The sequence below is a fragment of the Sturnus vulgaris genome, chromosome 2, assembly GCF_052056855.1.
Source record: "Sturnus vulgaris isolate bStuVul1 chromosome 2, bStuVul1.hap1, whole genome shotgun sequence".
Classification (NCBI taxonomy): domain Eukaryota; kingdom Metazoa; phylum Chordata; class Aves; order Passeriformes; family Sturnidae; genus Sturnus; species Sturnus vulgaris.
In genome coordinates, this window is record NC_142244.1 from 57412870 (window position 1) to 57433898 (window position 21029).

The 21029-nt window shown below is 40.6% G+C and overlaps 1 protein-coding gene across 4 annotated transcripts in view; it reads left to right on the forward strand.

Moving 5' to 3' along the window:
- The window catches only part of CAB39L (calcium binding protein 39 like), a 60813-nt gene that overhangs the window by 34423 nt on the left and 5361 nt on the right, over positions 1 to 21029 (forward strand). For all 4 annotated transcript variants that reach the window (XM_088159668.1, XM_088159669.1, XM_014868826.2 and 1 more), the window contains 6 exons: positions 2218 to 2382; positions 6548 to 6666; positions 11086 to 11254; positions 14876 to 14935; positions 16496 to 16561; positions 17214 to 17357. In XM_088159668.1, the coding sequence (XP_088015794.1) occupies positions 2218 to 2382; positions 6548 to 6666; positions 11086 to 11254; positions 14876 to 14935; positions 16496 to 16561; positions 17214 to 17357 (723 nt within the window). The remainder of the gene's footprint in view (positions 1 to 2217; positions 2383 to 6547; positions 6667 to 11085; positions 11255 to 14875; positions 14936 to 16495; positions 16562 to 17213; positions 17358 to 21029) is intronic.

Below are 21029 nucleotides of genomic sequence, written 5' to 3' on the forward strand. Positions count from 1 at the left end.
CAGTGCTTAAATCTTCCAGGTAGCTGCAATGCAAAAGTGGCTTTTTACTGTGCTTGGTTCTGGTTTTGGTTTCTTTTGTTTCTTTTTGATTTCTAATTTTTTCTATAATTTTAATTTTTATTCACTAATGTGAATAAAACCTGTGATTGAAAATGTTTGGAGATCAGCAGCAGGTGAGAGATGCCTCTTCAGAGCACTGTAGGGTTATGTTATGCAGATTGATGGGGTGGTATTTGAAAGCATGATGTTTTTCCTTTCAATATATATGAGAGATATATAGAAATTATTGATCTGGCTTAGAACATCCATTAATTTCCAGTTAGCTTTTACTACTACTTTTAACAACTCTTGAGTTTTCTGTGTTTGTCTTGATTTTTTTTTAATCTGCTATGCTAACAAAAGGCTAACTTCAAGTTAAGGTTTTTCAAAGATGTGAAGTGCTGTCCTGTCTTCAGCATCCTGCCTGCCACTTTGCTGTCATTCTCAGCTTTGCTTTCCAACCTGTTCCTGTCTTCCTTCCCACTCCCTGCCAAAGAATCCAATCGACCTTGCTGCAGATCATGTGTGTATTAAATATAACCCGACCCAGAAGGAGCCATTGCCTCTGTAGCCCCATGGCTGGAGCAGGTGGATTTATAGCACACACACCCACATGAAAAAATTACTTCTTTCCTCCACAGAGTCTTTATTTGTTTAAAGTGGAGCAAAGCTGTGAGGAGAGCATGAGCCAGAGCTGCCATGCTGCAGCCAGTGGTTATTTTCCTTGGGAAGTGGGGTGTTATCACTCTCATCTGATTTAAACCCGCTGGCTGCATGAATGCTAAGCTGTTACCTGTTTACAGGCAGGTCTCTTTCCTTTCCCTGTTATAATTCTGCTAATCGAGATACTTTGTAAGGTAATTCCTGAGTCCTCTACGTTAGGCCCCCAAAACATTGCACAGGATTAATATATTCTAGATGGGAGAAAAAGATGTGAAAGATATATTTTACTTCACTTGTTGGAGCTTTGCTGAAGCTAATTGCTTAATTTAAATTTCTCAACTTGAGACTGAAGTGCCTGTGTGCTCAGTGAGCAAATCCCTTCTGGGAAATGCTGGCTCAAGCCATACCTGATGAGGAGAAATGGGTGGTGGCAATGCGAAGCTGTCAAGCTTTGGCTGGGGTTAAGTTAATTTTTTTTCCTTGTAGCTGGTAAAATGCTGTGTTTGGAACTTAGGATAAGAATAGAATTGAGAACACTGATGTTTTAGTTGTTGCTGAGCAGTGCTGCAAAGTCAAGGCTTTTTCTGCTCTTCACTCCACCCCACCAGTGAGTGGGTTGTGGGCACAAGAAGCTGGAGGAGACACAGCTGGACCAGCTGACCCCAGTGGGCCAAAGGGATATTCCACATCCCATGGCATTATGCTCAGTACATAATGCTGGGGGCAAAGCTGGCCCAGGACTGCTGCTCCGGGTCTGGCTGGACATTGGGTGGTGACCAATTGCATTGTGCATCACTTGCTGTTTGGTATTGTTATGGTTGTTGTTATTGCTACTATTTTTTCCTTCTTTTTCTATCTATTAAGCTATTTTTATCTCAACCTACAAGTTTGCTTCCTCTCCCCAGTTCCTTCTCACATCCTACTGAGGCAGAGTGAGCAAGTGGCTGTGTGGTGTTCACCTGCCTGCTGGGTTAAGCATGCCACAGAGCTGTGAGGATTTCTTGGGTTCCCAGCAGAGGAGCTGGGACAGCCCATCAGGAAGCAGTGGATGGGGAGGCAGCCCAGGAGCCACACTCTGGTGGCAGCAGCCACCTGGGTTGGTGCCTTCATCTGACACCTCTTGCCCCACGTGTGCCATGGAGCCCACTGGGCAGAACAGGGGGAGCAAGAGTGAAATTGCTGCTGCCTCTGCAGGGCTGTGCCTGCCTCCAAACCTGTTAAAGGATCTCACTGGCACTGGTTGGTAATTGCTCTCTCGGCCCTATTTTATGCCCATGGTCTGTAAGTGATGGTGTGTCGTGCTTAAATTGAATGCATTTTGTGTAAGGCCTGCAAGTACAGTATGGACGCTCCAGTCTCCATGATTACCTAAAATTATGATATCATTTTGCAATAGATAATGATCATTATAAGTACATTTAGAAACTTTTGTTTTGAAATGCATGTCTTTTAAAAGAACACCCTTTTTTTCCTGTTTCATTTTTTAAAAAAACCTCATTATCTGCTGGTGAAAAGGCATCGGAGGAAGTGTCAAAATCTCTGCAAGCAATGAAAGAAATTCTGTGTGGGACCACAGACAAAGAGCCACCCACAGAAATTGTGGCCCAGCTGGCACAAGAGCTCTACAACAGTGGCCTTCTAGTGACGCTTATTGCCAACCTGCAGCTGATAGATTTTGAGGTAGGTCGGCATCCATAAACTTTTTTTGTCTCCTTGGTCTTGGTGTTGTCAGTGACTTGAGCCATATTTTTCTGAAGTCTAGATAATTTCATTGCATTCAAAACTCCACAGGCTGAAGAAAGTTGCTGGTCTAGATTGGTTGGTGTCCTGAAGGACATGCTTGTACACTGGCAGTAAATCCGATTTTTTTAAAATTAAAACAAAAACAATAAAGAAATATTGCCACGTGTATCCAAACAAGATAGGACATGGTGCTGGGAATACTGTCTAGGACCAACCTCATAAACTGCAGGGATGATCTTTGGGATAGTGCAACTAGAGCTACTTGCTGTCTCTGATGAGTGTCCAATTTAAAAAGGATTCAGGGACATGGAATAAAAATAATTGGAAGCATGGAAAATTTCATGTGACAAAGACTGAAAGATTAAAATGGTTTCGTTGAGAGGAAAGGAGTTGAAAAACGTGTTAAAAACAGACAGCAGGTCACAAGGTAACTTGGGTGTTCCCCACTTAATTGTCTGGACTAAAAGAAGAAAGGAATAGAACTTTTTTTCATGGTAGAAAGATTAATATGAATGTAAATGTATATGTATTATTTAATTTTATGTATTTATATATATATATTACATATTCTGTGGAACTACTCACCAGCTTTGTTGTTAAAGCCAAAAACGTAGTAAACAACTGCTATGACAATTAAACTCGCTTATAATTAAGGAAGAGAAGAGTTATAGTAGCCAAGATTGCAGTAATTCAGGATAAGTATCAACCCTGTTAATTTACTGTTGACTGGGAGGGAGGGAATAAACTCTGTCACTGTCAGGTCATTGTCATTCTTGTGGTTTGCAGTCAGCTGGGATAGTGGCCCCCAGGGACTGCTGTTATGAGTTCCATGATTTCTGTGCCTCCTAGGCGCTGGTGATTTCTCACAAGTGTCCAACACCATCAGCGGGAAATTCCCAGCTCCCAGGAGCCAAACCTCCACTAGTGAGGTCTGGACAGGAGCAGCACCCAATGTACAGGCAGGTGCTGAAGAGAAAAGCCAGTTTCTCAAAGAGATCTGGTACTCTCAGAGACACCTTTGTGGGAGTCATGTGTAGAAGTGATTTTCTTTCCATTTTGCAAATTAATGAAAGGAAAACGGGTTATTTATGTTTCATTTTTCCCACTCTGCCCCCTACCACCAGCAAATCCAGGATCAAGGACTGATTTATTTATTTTGTATTAATTCTTGAAAATGTTTTTAGTGGAATTCTCTTACTCTTGCCTAGGTCTTAAGTTCAGGAGGTTTTTTTTAATGCTTTGTCTTTTCTGTGCCTCCTCTGGTTACTATTAAATGTCTAATTACAAAGTACTCAAAACCCAACAACTGAAGCCCTTAAAAAACCCTTTAAGAAAAATGGAGAAGAGGGAAGGAGAAGAAACTGTTAGCACAGAAGGGACACTTCTGCTCTTTTTTAGTTACACGACAGTCTGTATTGCTTCTGCCAGAAAAAAGTTCTGTATGAACATATTGAACGTACAGTCTTTAAAAGCAAGCACTGGATGAAATACCTAATCTATTGCTGAATTGCTGTTATTACAAACAATTCTCATAATTCTTATTGCAAAATATATTTTTTTGTTATTTGCAAAACTTTTCCAGTCATTTAGCCAAGCTGTTATACATGTTATTTGGACAAAATACTAGAAACCAAATGTCACTGAATAAGAGGACAGTAAGAGCATATGCTGCTTTGTCTTCATGTCTTACCACTGACTTTTCCAGTTTATCAACTTTTCTGTTTCCATTTTGTTATATTGGTGGCCACAGTCAGTGTTTAACTTTCTTTGTTGAACAAGCAGTATCACCACTCTGTAACATGCAAGTTAATCTTTTGATCTGTATGTAATGGTAAAAAGCAAATCATAGCCTACTGAAAATCTGATTTCTGAAGGCAATAATGTTCCTTTGCTTTGTCTTGACTCCCTGTGTCCTCCTCACCAACCCTGCTGCCCAGTTTGATCTCAATTTTTCAGAGCTGAGCTTCCCTTTGAAGATGTGTTTTCAAGGACTGTGTAGGGGAAACTTGTATACATCCATCATGCATCCATAGAAAACTCAGGTTTATTGCTTCTGCCACTCAGCAAACAAGATATAATTCCAGTGATGATATTGTTAGGAAGCAGGAGCCCAGAATCAAGATCAGACTGGATTTTTAGAAATTTAAAATATGAAATTTAGTTTTGAACTTTGAGGAACTGAGGCAAATGTGCAAACAGAACAAGTCAACTGAAAGTGTAGCTGTTACTGTGTGTACGCTTAAAGGTTCACAAACTGTAAAACCCCTAAAATAAGCATTAAAAAACTGCAAGCCCAGGACTGGCGATTTTATAACCTTTCCTCTACTTTGCTTTGAAACAGGGACTAAATTATGGTATGGGTATTATACAATCTTTTATTTATATTATGCATCCTTGGCAGGTGTTTTTTGTTCTTGTCTAGCCACTTTCTCCTCCTGCTGCCTTATCTTATGCTTCAGTGGCCATATGTTTTTCATTATAAGGCAAAATTCAATTGCAGATCCGAGTAAGGAGTGTTTCAAAAGTACTCCTACAATTTTAATGTATGCCAGGTGGTGAAGGAAATCTCTTGTGGCTCCCTCCTATCTGCCTCCATTCCCTCCTGGAGAACCCATGGAGATCGACTCTGGCTTTCACTATCACTGATCTCTAGAAAATTAGCTATAATTGGATACATAGATCTATGTATTTATATCTATCTCCTCTCTGCTCGTGGATATTATGCTGCAATGCACACAGTATTAAGTAACTAATATAAAATTTGGCATAGAAGATCATTTAATTTCTGGACATCTTTACCTCACCCTTTCAACAGCTCTTCTCTGAATTGTTTTTATCTTGGAGTAACTGCTGAAGCCCGTGGGGATCACAGGATTCCAGGCATATGATACGGGTGTTGTAAAGATAGGGGAGAATGGGATGACTTTATACAGAATTAGCCTATTTGAAATTATGTCCAAGGGTCAAAAAAAGTGTTGCAGACAAAGGCAGATGGATTGGCCTGCTCTGATTTGATTGTCCTGTTTAATTCCCAGAGTTTCCAAGTCTCCAAGCCAGCTGGGCTGGAACAAGTAAGAAAGCAGAATATTTTGTGTTCCTCAGCACTGATTTATTTGTAGAGGTGAAACCAGGGAATTTTCCTCCGTGTGAAACTATCTGCTCCTTGGCTTCAAACATTCAATAAGTTCTCTGCCAAGGAATGTTTGTCCTCCCAAGACAGATCAATGAGCATGTACAGATTACAAGTGACCTTTTGCTTTAGCTTGCCCTGTGCATAGTGACCTGCTGTTGACTCAGTGCCTTGGTTACTGGTCCTTAGTGCAGCCATCTCCCTCCTCCCTTAACTTCACACATCGATTTGTCTGTGTCGGGGGAGGAAAAGGATTTCTAATGCAATATGTATTGGTGAACTGAATAGAACATGATTTGGAAAGACCTTCTGGAAAGCTGTTTGCACAGGGAAGCATTTGAAGACAAAATGTGATTGTGTAGATAGGTGCACACAGCATAGCATTAGGACAAAGAGAAGGACTTCAGTTTTGATTAAAGCTGGGACACTGATGTGATGCAGCCATCTCGTTGGTAGGAGTTGTTTCAATTTTCATGGTAAATAATGGGCACATTTCTGATTTTCAGAAATGTAATCAACTTTTAGTTGTTTGCATTTGATTAATGAAAAGCTTTTTAAGTGTGGCAGTGGTTTGGTACCAGCTTGATTACTGCCATTTGGAGGCTACAGGAGTAACAGCACACATGGCAACAGCACGCTTGGCTCAGGGTAGTGGCTTGCTTTTATGGTGCTTTAATGTTGCTATTTGAAATAGCCAGGGACTTGGTGGACAGTGTAAGAGGAATGCACATTTCCATTTTGAAAAAAAAAGGTGCAGATGAGAGTGGGGAAGTCAAGTCAGGAGCCTCCAGAGGAGGAAGCTGTCTTGTGGCATTGGAGAAACAGCAAATATGAGGCAGAGAGACTGTGGAGAAAAAATAAAAGGTTGACCTGTTCTGTTTTCAGTTTAATTTGTCCTTTAAAGTGATGTTATAATAAATGATCGTTTGCTTATGTTTTTCTAAGCAAAGGTATGTTTTCCTTCTTTAACAGGGCAAAAAGGATGTTTCCCAGATATTCAACAACATCTTGAGAAGACAAATTGGCACACGCAGCCCTACTGTGGAATACATTAGTGCCCATCCACATATCCTATTCATGCTTCTAAAAGGGTAGGTGCTTTAATTTGAGTTTCATTAAAGAGAATTGCCTGGAACATGCTGGCATTGCAGTTGATCTACTTTCTCACTTTTAGATTAAAAAACAAAAAAGGATTTTCAGATTTTGTTCCAGATTTCTTACTTTATTTTTTTCGCATTGAGTTTCTTTCTATGGAACTCTATATACTTCATTTGCCTGTAATTTCTTCACCAGACTTCAGGTTGAAATAGTTATATGCTGGTTGTTTTTGACTGCTCCCCATGTGATGTGTACTTCATTTCTCACCATAAACTCTTATGCAGCATTGTTGGTGACTGCTCAGGTTCATTTAGACCTTTTTGCATTACAGGAGTGACCAAGAGTGGTGTCTGTAAATAACTGGAGTCAAACTGGAGCACTGTATGGTACAACAGAGAGAAGCAAAAATGCATTAAAAGAGTAGCTGTGCCTGTGGGACAGACTTCTCCAATGCGTGTGGCCACAAGTGAACTTCAACTTTAAATTAGTTCTGTAATTAACATCACAAATTACAGCATTAAATATTTTTTTTGGTCTTTTTAACCTCAGAACAGTGATGATAATTCTCTTCATCATTATTACGAACTGTTTTTAATTTTATATGTATATGTAATCATTTTCTTCCCTTTTCTCTGTCTTTGCTTTTCCAGTTTTTCACTCATTTTGATCTTGCAGTTGAGCATGTACTGCTACCATATGTCTGGGCTTTATTTAAAGATAAAAAAATATTTTTGGATTATGTCCCAGATTTTCTTTGGCATCTGTAGCAACCAAGAATATTAAGATGATAGTAAAGGTTTTATGCATATCTGCTTCTGACAGACATTTTACAGTAAGTGACCTGAGTTAGTGGATGAATTTAAATGGCATCACTTAGATGCTTTTTTTGGAGAATCCTGCTGCATGCAGCAGTGTGTCTGTAGTCCTCAGACTCCTTGTTCATGATGTCTTGACTAGCTCTCTGCAGCACTGCACTGGCTTAGAATTGCCATTTCTGGAATGTTTTGTTAAAAAGTGCAGTTGAATCCATCAGTAGAAGTCCAGAGTCAGCCCTGCCCAGCCTGGGCAGCTGCTGCAGAACAGTGTAATGATGTCAGATGGATGATGCCTTTCTTGCCTGTGTCCTGCTGCTGGGACTGTCTAAAAATGAGACCCGAAATCTGTGCCTGCAGCCAGGGCAGGGCCCTGCACACACAGATTGCTGTGTGCCCACAGCACGGGGTGTGTGTGTGCAGTCAGCTGCAGGACTGGGAAACAAGCCCCTCGTGTTAGGCACCACTACGTGGAAATGTGACTTGAGGACCTATTTTCTTCTTTATTTAATGCTGAATGAATTATATAATTTATATTATATAGATATATATTTATATAATGCTATAGGAAATATAAGATATCAAAATCTCCTAAAGGAAAGTGGGTTTGGCTGACTTGTGCCATTTTGAGTTTATTACATGACGTCACAACATTACCTGGACAGAAAAAAAATCACCTCTGCCATGACTATAAAAAAATGGCCTAAGAGTACTGTGACTGCTGTACTTCTATTGGATGCAAAATTTCCTCGGCCTCCTGTCAGTCCCCAAAAGCAAAAGGTTGCTTTTTTGTGGCTTAATGTGAGCTCTACTGGGTGGGAAGGATCCTCAATCAGAGCTCCCTCCCAGTGTTTCCTGTCTCATGCTCCAGTGGAACTGCCAGCTTGAGATAACAGTTCCTACCTTTTAGGCTTCATTTTACTTGTTGCCTGTTTCCTTCCAGCTTCTCAGCTTCAGAAAACACACAGCACATAGTTCACTTTTTTTCCTTTCTTTCATTTGTGTAAGTTATTTGACTTTGCTGCTGCACCAGGACTTGCTTTGTGTATAGGATTTCACCTGAATGCAGGCTTTTGTATATAGGATTTCAGATGAGTACAGTATTTGGTATGCATAGAGAGCCACTTGTATTTGGGCCAATTTTTTTCTCTGGTGTCAGCCTATTGCATTAGCCCAGAAATAACTTTGGTCCTTTGTAATTTAAATTATTTTCCCTTTAGGATAGTGACTGTTGAGGGCTGAATTTATGGCATTGGCATTGTTTCTCTTAAGTGACAAATTTAGAAGCTTCTTTATGAATATATATGTGTATATATATACATATATATATATATAAAATATAATGCCACATGCTATCTCTACCCTAGACACTGTGTTGTGATGATCTCTTCATATCACAGTGCAGTTAGAACTTTAATGGTATATTGGCTGAGGTTGCAGAATTTCTCTTGAGTTTATCCAAGGATAAACTCAGGCTACATAAGTAGTGTAGAATCAGGTCAGAATATATCTGTTTAAGACCTTGTGTCTCCCAGGCTTGATGCTTTCTAAATCTCCTGCCTGTGCTCTTCACCTTGTACCATCTTCTGCACTAACCATGGAAGAATTATTCCCTTTACACAGAAATTCATTTCTGCTCTCAGTCTTGCCTCTTTCAAACTCCACAATAAGTGTTTTGAAATACTTCAAGTCCATTGTTTCATTTTCTAGTTCTCTCCAGTATTCACTGTGTGGGGGTTTCTTTAGGTTCTAAGTTCATCTAAACAGAGAAGAACTCAGTATTTTTTTCTGTTGTGGAAATACATCAGCATAGAGCACTAATTGCTCATTAGAAATGATTTTGAAACACATTTCTATCATTCCTGCCTGGTGGCTTTGCATGTAAGTGTGGGTGCAAAGGACATGCTAGCTATGACTGGGCAGCCTGTAAACTTATTCCAGGCTTATTCCAGGTGCCAAACCCAACTTCCCTTGCTTATGTGAACAGCCAAAGGTCCATAGCCCACTTCCAGATAATGGAGCATTTGAGTAAGAATGATTCTGTTGATACTTAATGTTTTTAAAAGTTATTGTGCTGGAAACAATGTAATTTGCTTTGATTCCAACCAAAATATTCATTAGCCAACTATCAAATATTTTCCTGGCTGCACTCCTAGGAGCAGCTCTGCCTCATTTTCCTTAAAAATTAGTGTTCCTGTTAATGGAGTTGATGCCTCGATGGGAAACATCAGTGAATTTTTGCTGTCTGAAGAGTTAGAAATTCAAGCTGGCAAATGCTTCCCCAAACCAAAACAAATAGAGGTTTGAGTGCCTGCATTTCCTTGAGGGTGGGAAGCTTCATTTGCCTGTTTGGAATAGCAATGCATTTTCATTAAGCCAACTATTGTTGACAGCAGGTTGAAGTATGCAGCTCTGGTATGCTCTCAGAACACAACCGTTCTTTTAAATTGCAAGCTGGTGGTAAATTTGAGGGCCCACTCACTTACACCACAGATGGCATTTTGTGGTTTTTTTTCCTTTTTTTCCTAATTGTATTTCTTTTGGCCTAGTGATAGGAATTAATTGTGCAAAGGAAAAACGATGCTGATAAGCTCTGGATGATAATACACAGTTCTTATATAGTATAACCAGTTTATTGAAACAGAGAGTGCTTTTTATCCCCTTGTACTTCACCACTTTCACATGATTTCATGATTTCAGACTGCTGGAAAAAGTTCATTTTAAGTCCTTCTTGACTGCTGGATTTCATCCTTTTAAAATGTGTTTCTAACAGTTTTGTTTCAGATTAATTTCAGCTTTAAAGAAATCAAGACTTTGTAGAAACAGAAGATGATCTGAATTGCCTCCCCCCTCCGTCCCTCCCTTCCTCTCCAAGGGCAAAATGTGTGCTGGTTCCTGGCTATTGCAGTCCAAGTGCCATAACAGGATTGTAACTTGAGGAATGGATGCTTGTGTCCTGAACACAGCCAGAGCCTCTGCAGATGACGAATTGAGCAGAACTTCTCCAAAATTGAAAAAAAACCAACCAAAAACAAACAAACAAACAAAAAAAACCCCAAACATTTTCAGAGCTACAGAAAACTTAATCCTGCTAGACTGCCTGGAGAGACTCTTTTTACCTTCCTCCTTAATACTCTGGAGTGATGTCCTCTAGAAGAGGAGTGGGAGGTGATGGATGGTCATGAGGCGTTACAGTTTTCTTGGATAAACTGAGGAGCTCAGAATTAAATCTGAAAAGGGAGGTTATTATATTGTACGGGCTGTACTTTCTCACAAATCAAAAGGGTGAAGGAGCTCTGTTGAAATATTGCACACTCCCCACGGTCTTTCCACAGAGAGGAGGTGTAGTGCAAATTTACACCAAAATGTGTTTTGGCTTGGGAAGAGAGAGGTTTGCAATGACAAATTTTGTCAGCCTTATCTATGTGCCTGCTCCTGAGCTTTGGGATGAGGTCCTGCAGCTGATGCAGCGCTTGTGGCTGGGAGCTGCCCTCCATGTGTGGTGTCCTTCTGGCACATGTATTCCCTGTTGCTAGAAAGGTGCCTGTTTATCTTTGTTCTTCTATGTTTTGATGTTTTCTATTTCTCTTCATTCTCCAGATACGAATCTCCAAATATTGCCTTACGTTGTGGAATTATGCTGAGAGAGTGTATCCGCCATGAACCCCTGGCCAAAATCATACTATTTTCAGAACAGTTCAGAGACTTTTTTAAATATGTGGAAATGTCAACATTTGATATTGCTTCTGATGCCTTTGCTACATTCAAGGTAAATTATTCAATGCATGCATCATAGTTTGTGTCAAGAGCAGCTTTCCATCAGAGATCATCAGTGTGTTGCTTTCAACTGGGTGCTTTTTATTGTTTAGTAAAGGATATAATTAATGAACCCTTGGTCTGATTGTAGCAGGAGTCACAACAGTGTTCAAGTCTGCAAAGAATCTTTAGAGAAATGTAAATTTGTATTTAACATTTTTCACCTTGATAACCCATGGCCTTTTATGCTACCTTTTAAAACTCAAATTAATCATGTATTACACACAGTTCTTGTAACATGCATAACCTTTTTCTCTCCCTACCTTCCCCCAAGACAAACCCACTGCTCATCATGACCACATGAGTAAATAGAAGGCATAATTTAAAACTAACCTTTGAAATAATTGTAAATTTTGCTGTCCCTTCTGAGCTCAGCAGTCAAGTTTAGATTAATGCCAAGCCTGCTGATTATTTTACAATGTATTAATAGTCATACTCTTGTGACCCATGGTTCAGTGTAAGGACTGTAGTGCTAAAAGCTAAGTAGGTGGAAGCACTGCTTAGGTCTGAAGAATGTAGAGTGCACTGTGTAGAGTTTGTGTTGTATTAAAAATGAAGTTGGGTGAAGTTGCCAAATTTCTAGGACTTTGTGTGTGACCATCCTTCCCACCAGGTGCTAGTACAGTCTTAGAGAAAAACAAACAAACAAACAAACAAACAACAACGAAAAAGAAACCCAAAAAAAACCCCAAAATATGATGCCTGTGAACTTCACATACAGGGTGGATTAATTTATTTCTAAAAAACGGTTTAAGAAAGCTGAGGGAAAATCTTTTTAGTTAAAGACTTTTCTAAATTTAGATCTAACTCCTTTTTTTTCTTCTATCACTGAGCTCCGTGCTGTCATAGAAACACATTGTTTATTCTTTCCTTTCAAAGCTAATTAGAAGCACGATCAGATAGACCTCAAGAGTAATTGTAAGGAATGTTAGAGCTCAGCTCAGTGATTCTACATACACTGAAACCTGGCTTTTTACTGGTGTTTACTAACCTACTGAATGGGATAAAAATTTGCATAATGGAGATAACATTGCATTCTTCAGTAATGACTTGAGCAGGATTAGCAATTCAAATCACCCCTTAATCAGTTGCAGCATCTTTCCCTTATTGTGAGTTTTGCTGTTTTGGTGTCTGTTAGGTAAAGGTTATGAAATTCATAGTAGCACAGAAACACAGATAAGGTATAAAAATGCAACATAACTGAGGTATTTAAATCTGTTTCTGGCATTTTACCCTATGCTCAGAGGAATATTTGTCTCTGGCCAGAAAAAGTGTTCCTGGACTCAGTTCCCAGCTTGACAGAAGAGATTTGCATCTTCTCCCCAGATCCTGCTTTGAGCAGGACAGCAGAGTGCGTTGGTGGTGATGGACAGTCTTCACCCCAGCCAGGAGGCAGGATGGAGACAGGGGTCAGTTAAGCTGTGGCAGGACTGTAGATTGCTACAACCCTCCCAAATAGAAGAGGGATTGATGTTGTTCGTAGATCTACAGCTGTAGAATGTACTTCTGTCCTCTGTGAACTGAGTGTATTTTAAGCAGGATTTAAAAATAGGATTTTACATCCTCACATGCACTGGAAAGAGAGGAGTATGAGGGCAGTTCATCCTCAGACAAAGGACAGAAACCACTTTTTAAAATGTTTGGGGAAATGTATAAACGGCATTTCTAGGTTTTTTAAAAATTGTTTCTTAGCACCTGATGCATGGTCAGTTCTGGAAATAAACCAGCTGCTCATCATCTCATCTCATCTCATCTCATCTCATCTCATCTCATCTCATCTCATCTCAACCATCTCATCTCATCTCATCTCAACCATCTCACCTCCTATTTTTCTGTTACTCTGAATAGCTGGAACAGCAAAAAGTGATGTGGAAGCGATTTAATCATGAAATATGGAGCTAGCTCATTTCTAATACTGGAAAAATAAGTGCTGTGATTGTTTGCTGGCTGGATTACTGAACTCACGTTTTCATTTCTGTTGTCCTCATGTTGGGTTTCCACTTGCCACCAGGGTGTCTGGTTCAGAGCTGAAAGCCTTGGATAGTCTATGCACCAGAGGAGGGCTTAATTAAATGTGCATTAAAGTCTGAGGATATTTATAGTAGGGAAGCACTAGAATTTTTTATGATCTGGAGATGTACTTCTTTATTAAGGTTATCCAGGTGCACTGCAGAGAGGAAACAGAGCTGTTAAAAATGCAGAGGAAAAGGGTTTGTATTTCAAGGTATAAGGTGGCTGTGGAGGGTGCAAGCAGCAGTTGGAACGTGCTGGCTGAATGCTGCTACTCCACACTTCCTCGTCATTTCCTATGAAAAACTCATTTTGGTTTATATTTCATTTGTGCCCCCTGTTGAAGGACTTGTACTTGCCTCTAAGTGCCCTGTATAAAAGCTCCTGAATCACATGTTTCACTCAGCCTTTAAAACTGCTGTCACTGCAGTCCTGCTGAATGAAGGGATGTATTTAAAACAGGCACTGGATTTTGTAGTGCTCTGCTTTCCTATTATAATTGATGGTAAAAATAAATTAAAGGATTAGTATGTAAAGGATTTCTTTTATTTGTGAGGATGTATCTGTCCATCTGCTTGAGCTCCTCATCAGCTTCAGTCTCTGCCTGGGTAGGAAACCAAGAAAAAGATTACAAAAAAGAGCAGAAACTGATTCTGAAAAAAACTGAAACTGAAAAAAAACAACTTGAATGGACTTCATCAGGCATTTATTGCAATCAATGTTATGTTTTAAAAGAACCAGTGAGATAAAAATCATACTTAAATTCCTCCTACTGGCCGCTCATTTCATAGCTATTCATCCAGTCAAAAGACTCTTCTGGAGATGAACATTTGCATCTCTGTCACTGAGCACGCATCCCCATTCTGTGGGAGAGGTTCTTTTAATTTAAATTTGAATTAGTTGGCCTTCTGGAATGGGAGGCAGTCTGTCCAGCTGTCTGAAATGTCCACTGCTGCTTTGTGTTAGAAAGCCAACCTTGGGCAGAAAAAGCCCTACAGAAGAGACTCATCCCACTTACCTGAGACTTGTTCCAGGGAAGGGAGTGGAGGTGGAGGGAACCTGGATGGCTTAGGTGGGGTCCTAGCTTTCATTATTAAACAGTTGAATGCATATACAGTGGTTGAATTTGAGTTTTCCTTGTTGTATTCTTGGAGATGAGCAATAGCAGTTCAGGCTTAACATCGTTCCCAGCTGTGAGGTAGCAAGTAGATCACTTTTGGCTTGGAGATCATAGCTCGTCCTCTCTAAAGGGTTAATTTAATTTCTTCCTTTTCCCCATCCCTGTTTAATGTGAGCACTGTGAACTATAACTTATCAACAAGAAGAAAAGGTGGGAGGGAAAAAGGAATAAAAAGAGTACTAGAATAGTTCTACATTGATTCTGTTAGCGTGACATTAACTGAGTTCTCCCTAAAGTCCTACTAAATACATAATGAATGCAGTGTTGTCTATAGAAATCATGTTGTAAATGCCTTCTGTTCAAAAGTGCTGAAACACATTTGAGAATCAAGGGACAATCACAGGCACTCATTCTCTCAGGTAACCTTTCTCTGTTCTTCCCCAGGACCTGTTAACGCGACACAAATTGCTGGTGGCAGAATTTCTGGAACAAAATTATGATGTAGTAAGTATCAATGCTGGAAGACTTTTTAAAAAATCTATTTATGCTTGGCTGGAAAAAAAATGCACAAGGGGTTTTGTGCTCTGCATAAACTCCTCACATAGAGCTGCAAAGCCAAACACTGCTTTGTACTGGAGCAGAATCTGTGCCTGGCATGTGAAATGCAGATATTCCCTCTGCACAACCTGAGACACACGTCAAGAAAACAGGATTTGATTTCAGGAGAAATCAAAGGTTAAGAGCAAGTTTTATTCCTTGCTGTGTGCATCAGATCTCCTCATGCATGAATGGAACTGAAACTTTGCATGTAAACAGATCATGGGAGAAAACTTGTCCATGATTTTAAGCAGTTTTGTGATACTCCACCACCGACAGGGCCACACCAGTGTTATTTATCGTACTTTGGGAGAGGAGAAGAGTTACTGAAACAAGTTTTAGCATTACTGGAAATTACATGTACCTAAACGAGGGACTGAGGTCTGAGTATTCCTATTATCTTCCTAAGGCAATTAGTTCCTTGGTTAGCTGCTATTTTTCACGTTGATTTTTTGGCTCCATTTTGGACCAAATGTGGGTCAGAAAAATTCCATTGGATTCAACTAAAATTGGATTGATACAGATCATGGCATTAGACTGTGGGTTATGTTTTCATGTTACCTGAGGTATTCTTTATTTCATTGCCAAAATGAAAAGACAAATTTCTTTCATTCTGGTTACCACGAAGGTTAAATAGAGAGCAGGCTTATTATTGCTGAGTCATTAATGCAGCTTAGCTGGAGAAAAATAAGTGTCTCTTCTAATCTTTTCATACTGAAGCACTGCACTGGAACAGTCCTCATTCTACATTTATTTGACGTTTTAAATTTTTAAGTATCAATTGCATAAGCGAGGGGTTTTTTGGTTGATCTTTGTTTTTTGGTGACTATGGGACAGCAGTGTTGATTTTTCCTGCTTGTTTGGTAGATAGTTTGAACATTTTGCAGCCTTCTCTCTCAGTCTTCCTGACCACAGGATCCCCTTGGTCCATCCCTGCAAAATCCAGCACACACTTTGCTCCTAGTGACCCTTGCTGGGCAAAGAGCTTTAACGAGTGAGGGTGCTGAAGGCAGGCGAGGTGGCACCTCACTAAAGGAGCATTTGGGATGCCCATCACCATTTTGGGGTGTTGTATTGAGTCACACAGCCAGGCACAACCATGATATGAGTGCGTGGACAATAAGTGCTGGACCCACATGTCCTGGCAGCAGAGTCACCCTTCTGTAAGAGAAGGCTGTCCAGGCACTGGCTTACTTCTGTCCCAGTTGGCTCACACCAGCCCCTGTTCCATCCAGTCCATATGTGGTATTCCCCCTCTGCAGCACTTGGAAGAGGAGTGTTCCTGGGCGTTAATTCACTGCATGATAACCAGCCAAGAGAAAAGGCCACAAGAGCTGGGCCTGGCATTGCAGTGAAGTGTTAGAGGGTGGCACTGCTGCCACCTCTGCTGCCCCTCTGGGGGAGAAGGACCAAGAGAAGGAAGAATGGACATGAATCTGACGCATTTGTGTTTTCTTGTTACTCTAGATCTTTGAGGATTATGAAAAACTCCTTCATTCTGAGAATTACGTGACAAAGAGACAATCTTTGAAGGTAATTCCTCTCAGCACTTTCCTCCTAAATTTGTACTCTGTGTTATGCAGAATATCAAGGTGTGTGTATGGCAATGGAGCAGCCATTTTTCCATCAGAAATAGAACTGAGGGCTTGTGATGCTCTTCCTGAAAGGCACAGGAGCTCACTGTGTCTTTTCTTTCCTGGAGCTCTGGGAATCACTGAGCCATTTCTATGGAACGAGCACTATCACTTCTCCTCTGAGCTCAGTCCTGTGCTTTGGTTCAGAACATGGGTTACAATAAACTTGGCAGTAACGTGTCAGTCTCTGTCTGGTGCACCAAGTGTGACATGGTCTGCACCTGGAAGCAGAGGGGGGATGTGAATGTAACATGGGAATGGAATGAGGGTGTCTTTGTGGGACAGCTGCACACACATGCTTTTGTCCCAGCTGCTCACACCAGCCCCTGTTGTACCCAGCCCATATGCAGGATCCCTCTCTGTAGTATTTAGAAGATGAGCATTATTGGGCATTAGATAACCCACTGCATGATAAAGAGTCTAGTTCGTTTTTTTCTTCTTTTTTTTTTTTTTGAAGGTAGTGACATTGAAACATCTTAAGCAAATATTGCATTCAAAAACGACGTGGTGAACTGGAAAAAAGTGGGTTTTTTTTCTAATTGTACTTACAGCTTCTGGGTGAACTGATTCTGGATCGACACAACTTTGCCATCATGACAAAATACATCAGCAAGCCAGAAAACCTGAAGCTGATGATGAACTTGCTGCGAGATAAAAGCCCCAACATTCAATTTGAAGCATTCCATGTGTTCAAGGTGAGCCAATAGGAATTGTAGAGGTGACCTCTACAACTTTCTCTTCTCCTCATTAAAGTGTCTTTCAAGCAAGAAGAAGTCCAGAAAATTAAGGCAAAAGTTGGGTTTTACAATCACTTGCAGTGTTTGAGAGTGTCATAATTGAAAAGGTTTCTATCACTCATCTTCTGATTTTGGTTTGCCTGCCTTCAGGTAAGACCAAAAGCAGCATCATTTTGGTTTGAGCTGGAGGTTGTCAGTCAAGTAGCCATGAGCTACAGGTAACAAAATACACAACTTCTAAGTAGTATCCAGGGGACCTTCTCCCCACTCCTGGATCATTTAACCATGTGATTCTGGGTAAAGATAAAAAAAAAGGTCTTAAAACTCTTCCTTAAGACTAAAGATAGGTGATGCTGGTGCTGGGCATCAGTGCAAACGCAATACGCTTTTACAGGAATTAAAAGGGTTTGGTAAATCTGAGCTTGAAATGAGTTTCATCCTTCCATCATTTTGCAGTGACATTAATGCAGTGTTAAACAATTACCAGACCCAACCAGTGTCCCTTTTATCATGATGATCAATGTTAATAAGTTAGAAGTTTGCCATTTTCCTATCAAAATAGTTCTCTGCTCTGGAATAGAGGGTGAGTCAGATTGTTATGCAAAACTAACTCTCATTTGGAATTAACACATTAATTTCAAACTATAAATAGAGCTGTTAATGATTATCAGAAGAGGAATTTTGAGCCTCTAAGGATATCCCTTCCCTAAGAGGGCTAAGTAAGATGCCAGAAAATACCAAATGGCTGTGGAAAGAGGTTACAACACCCTCCACAAATTCAGGGTTACTTGTTGAGTTTTGTGCTTATGCCATTTCTGATTTGGAAAAAAAACTTTCAGATATTCAGTACAGAGACTTAGAGAATGTGAAGCTTCTCCGAAAAGCTTTTAGCTTTCTAAAAGAAAAAAAAAAGCTTCAAGGACAATTAAAAGAAAATTCCTATCATGAAATAAGCAGCTTGGTAAGCTGCTCCGTTGCTGACTTCCTCCAGTCAACCAAACCACTGTGAGTAACTTGTACTCCTCCTCCTTATCTGGAGGTGTGTGGCTCCAAGATAAGCGAGCAGTCTGGCTCCAGACACTTGCAGCCTTTGAGATGCCAGTGGGGAGAAGTTATCAGAGGATTGGGGTTTCTTAGCCACTCATTAATTAAATGCAAGATTTTTATTTAGGAAGGACATGAGTTGCTGTTCCTGAATTAATGATAGGCATGGACCAGGTCTTGGGAATGGCTGATTTCACTTATTTTAGGAGGCATTTAAAAGGACTTAGAATAATGTAAAAGAATTGCAGTGTGCAACCATGTCACACATTGCTGTTCCTCCCATTCTGCCTTCTCATTCCTCCCTTCCAGTATGTTGCATCCCATTTCCAGTTAGAGTTGGGGTATTGCAGGCTCATCCTTGCTTGACCACTTGCAGTTGCTGCCATGTGGACATAATACTTGGACCTCGGAGTGCCAGAAAAACAAACACTGACCAACAGTGGTGTTGTGTCTCTTCAGTTCAAAGGGCCAAATTCCGTCCTCAGACACGTCTGTGGGATGTTGTTGGTCTTTTCCAGTGGTACCAGTCAGCAGCAGCATTTCAGCAGGGCCAAGGCATTCCCATGGCATTCCTCACACTGCCTCACACACACAGTGCTCGTTGTGGGGGAGCTGCAGACTCAGAGCAGAACCTGATCAGCTGGAAACTGCTCGTCCACAACCACCAGCAGCACACTATGGAGTAGCTGTAGAGGTGCAGCAGCTCTCCTTTTAGGATCCTCCTCACCGAGGATCTGGGTTCCTTGCATAGAGCAGCATCCAGGTTCTCCCCAGGGGGAAGGGCTTGTTACAGAAAATTGCATTGTGAATTGGCTTTGTAGAGAGGGTCAGAGAAGCTCTTTTCCCTCTGATTTCACATCTTAAATTGAGTTCTAACTTCTTGAGAACTACTGAAATCCTTACGTATTTAAGAGGCTGGCTGTTTTTGCCCTGTTCTGCAGTGTCCCTGCCTCCTGTTTCTGGGTGTCTCTCAGCCCTGTTCTCTTGTCAGCTGTAATATTCCATCTTAATGTAACTGGGAGAGGAATCTTGTCCTCAGCTTCTAATCTCATAAATTTTAAACTGTGCCTGCATTTTTAAATTATGCCTGCAAAATACCAACGCAGTCCTGGCTGAAATTACAGTAGACTAACCACAATGATTTGGAATCAAAGGTCTGCTGAGAAGTGGATACTTGCTGCTCTGTCTGAGCTGCCAAAAGATTTGGGTTTAAATTACCTGATTTAGATGTTTCACCAGTTAGACACAGCTGAAATGAAAAAGTGTTTGTTTTGTAAGCATACAGATTCCAACACTCCCATGCCCCAGCTGACCCAAAAAAAGGCTCATGACTCTTACTCCCTGAGGCGGTTTCTAATTATTGTAGATTTGAAACTGTAAGATAGAGATGAAAGTGATGAGCACGTCTAGTGCAAACTTATTTTGGAGGAACATTTTGTGGCTGAAAATGCCAATACCCCCAAGCTCTGAGAATATTTAATTCATGCAACTTACTGTGAGTGGGAAAATTAAGACAAAGTGCCCACTTGCAGTGCCTCTTTCCATTCTCCATTTAGGAGATGGTTGTTCTTCTTCCAAACTCGAGCCGCTTCTCTTCTTTTGCCTGAAAAAAATGGACATTCTGCCTTGCAGCACCATCCTAAAGGTCTGCAGCTGCTTTGCAAAACTGGATGTCCCAGGCAACGTATGCATAGGGATTACCCAGTATTTAATCATGAGGAAAAGCTAACACACTTCACCTCTTCCCTCCTCCTTCATAAATAATCCAAGGGGATCACTTAGAGTTGTAGGCTTTGAGAGTCACTGGTTCTTCTCTGCAGTGATTTCAGTGGAGAGATGTCAGTCTCGAGCACACACACTTTGAGGATCTCAGATCCTGTGGTGGGTTTGTGATGTGTTCCATTAGTGGAGCCTCCTTTGAGTTTGCATGTATGTGGGGACGGCTGTATCTTTCAGACATATGTGAACATGGTGCAGGGATTCCTTTGACCTCACATATATTCAAAAGCAAAGGATGAGAACAGCTGTCTTGGCTTTCACATAAACAATTTGCTGATTTTGAGGAAAACACCCTGTAGCAGTAAGCTGGGATTGTGCGACTTTCTTGCTCTTAAGGAGACATTTAGCAAGATATATTTTACTGTTTAAATCTAAAAATAGAATGGGTACACTGTGTTTTGTGACCTCAGTTTCATTTTTCCATTCTCTTTCATGCACATTACGAGCTACCTCCTGCAGCTTGCTCTGTAAATGGCCTCACATAATTTGACCATACTGACAGTTTGCTCTTGGTACGAAGCTGAGGCTGTGTTTGTGGGGATGTGTCCTCTCTGTTTCTCAGCTGGATAATCTAAAGAGCAAGGATTATTATGTGAAGCATTGTGCTATAAGCAGCATGAACCCTGTGTGTCCTGTGTGTGCAGTGTCCTGACAGTGACATTGTGCATGACCCCAGAGTAAGTCCTAAAATACTCAGTCCAGGGCATCCTGTAATTGCTCTTGCTCTGCTGTTGTCCCAGAAGATGCTAATGCCTAGTTATTAATTGTAAGGAAATAAAGTAAAGTTCTCTAATCAAGTAATTTTGA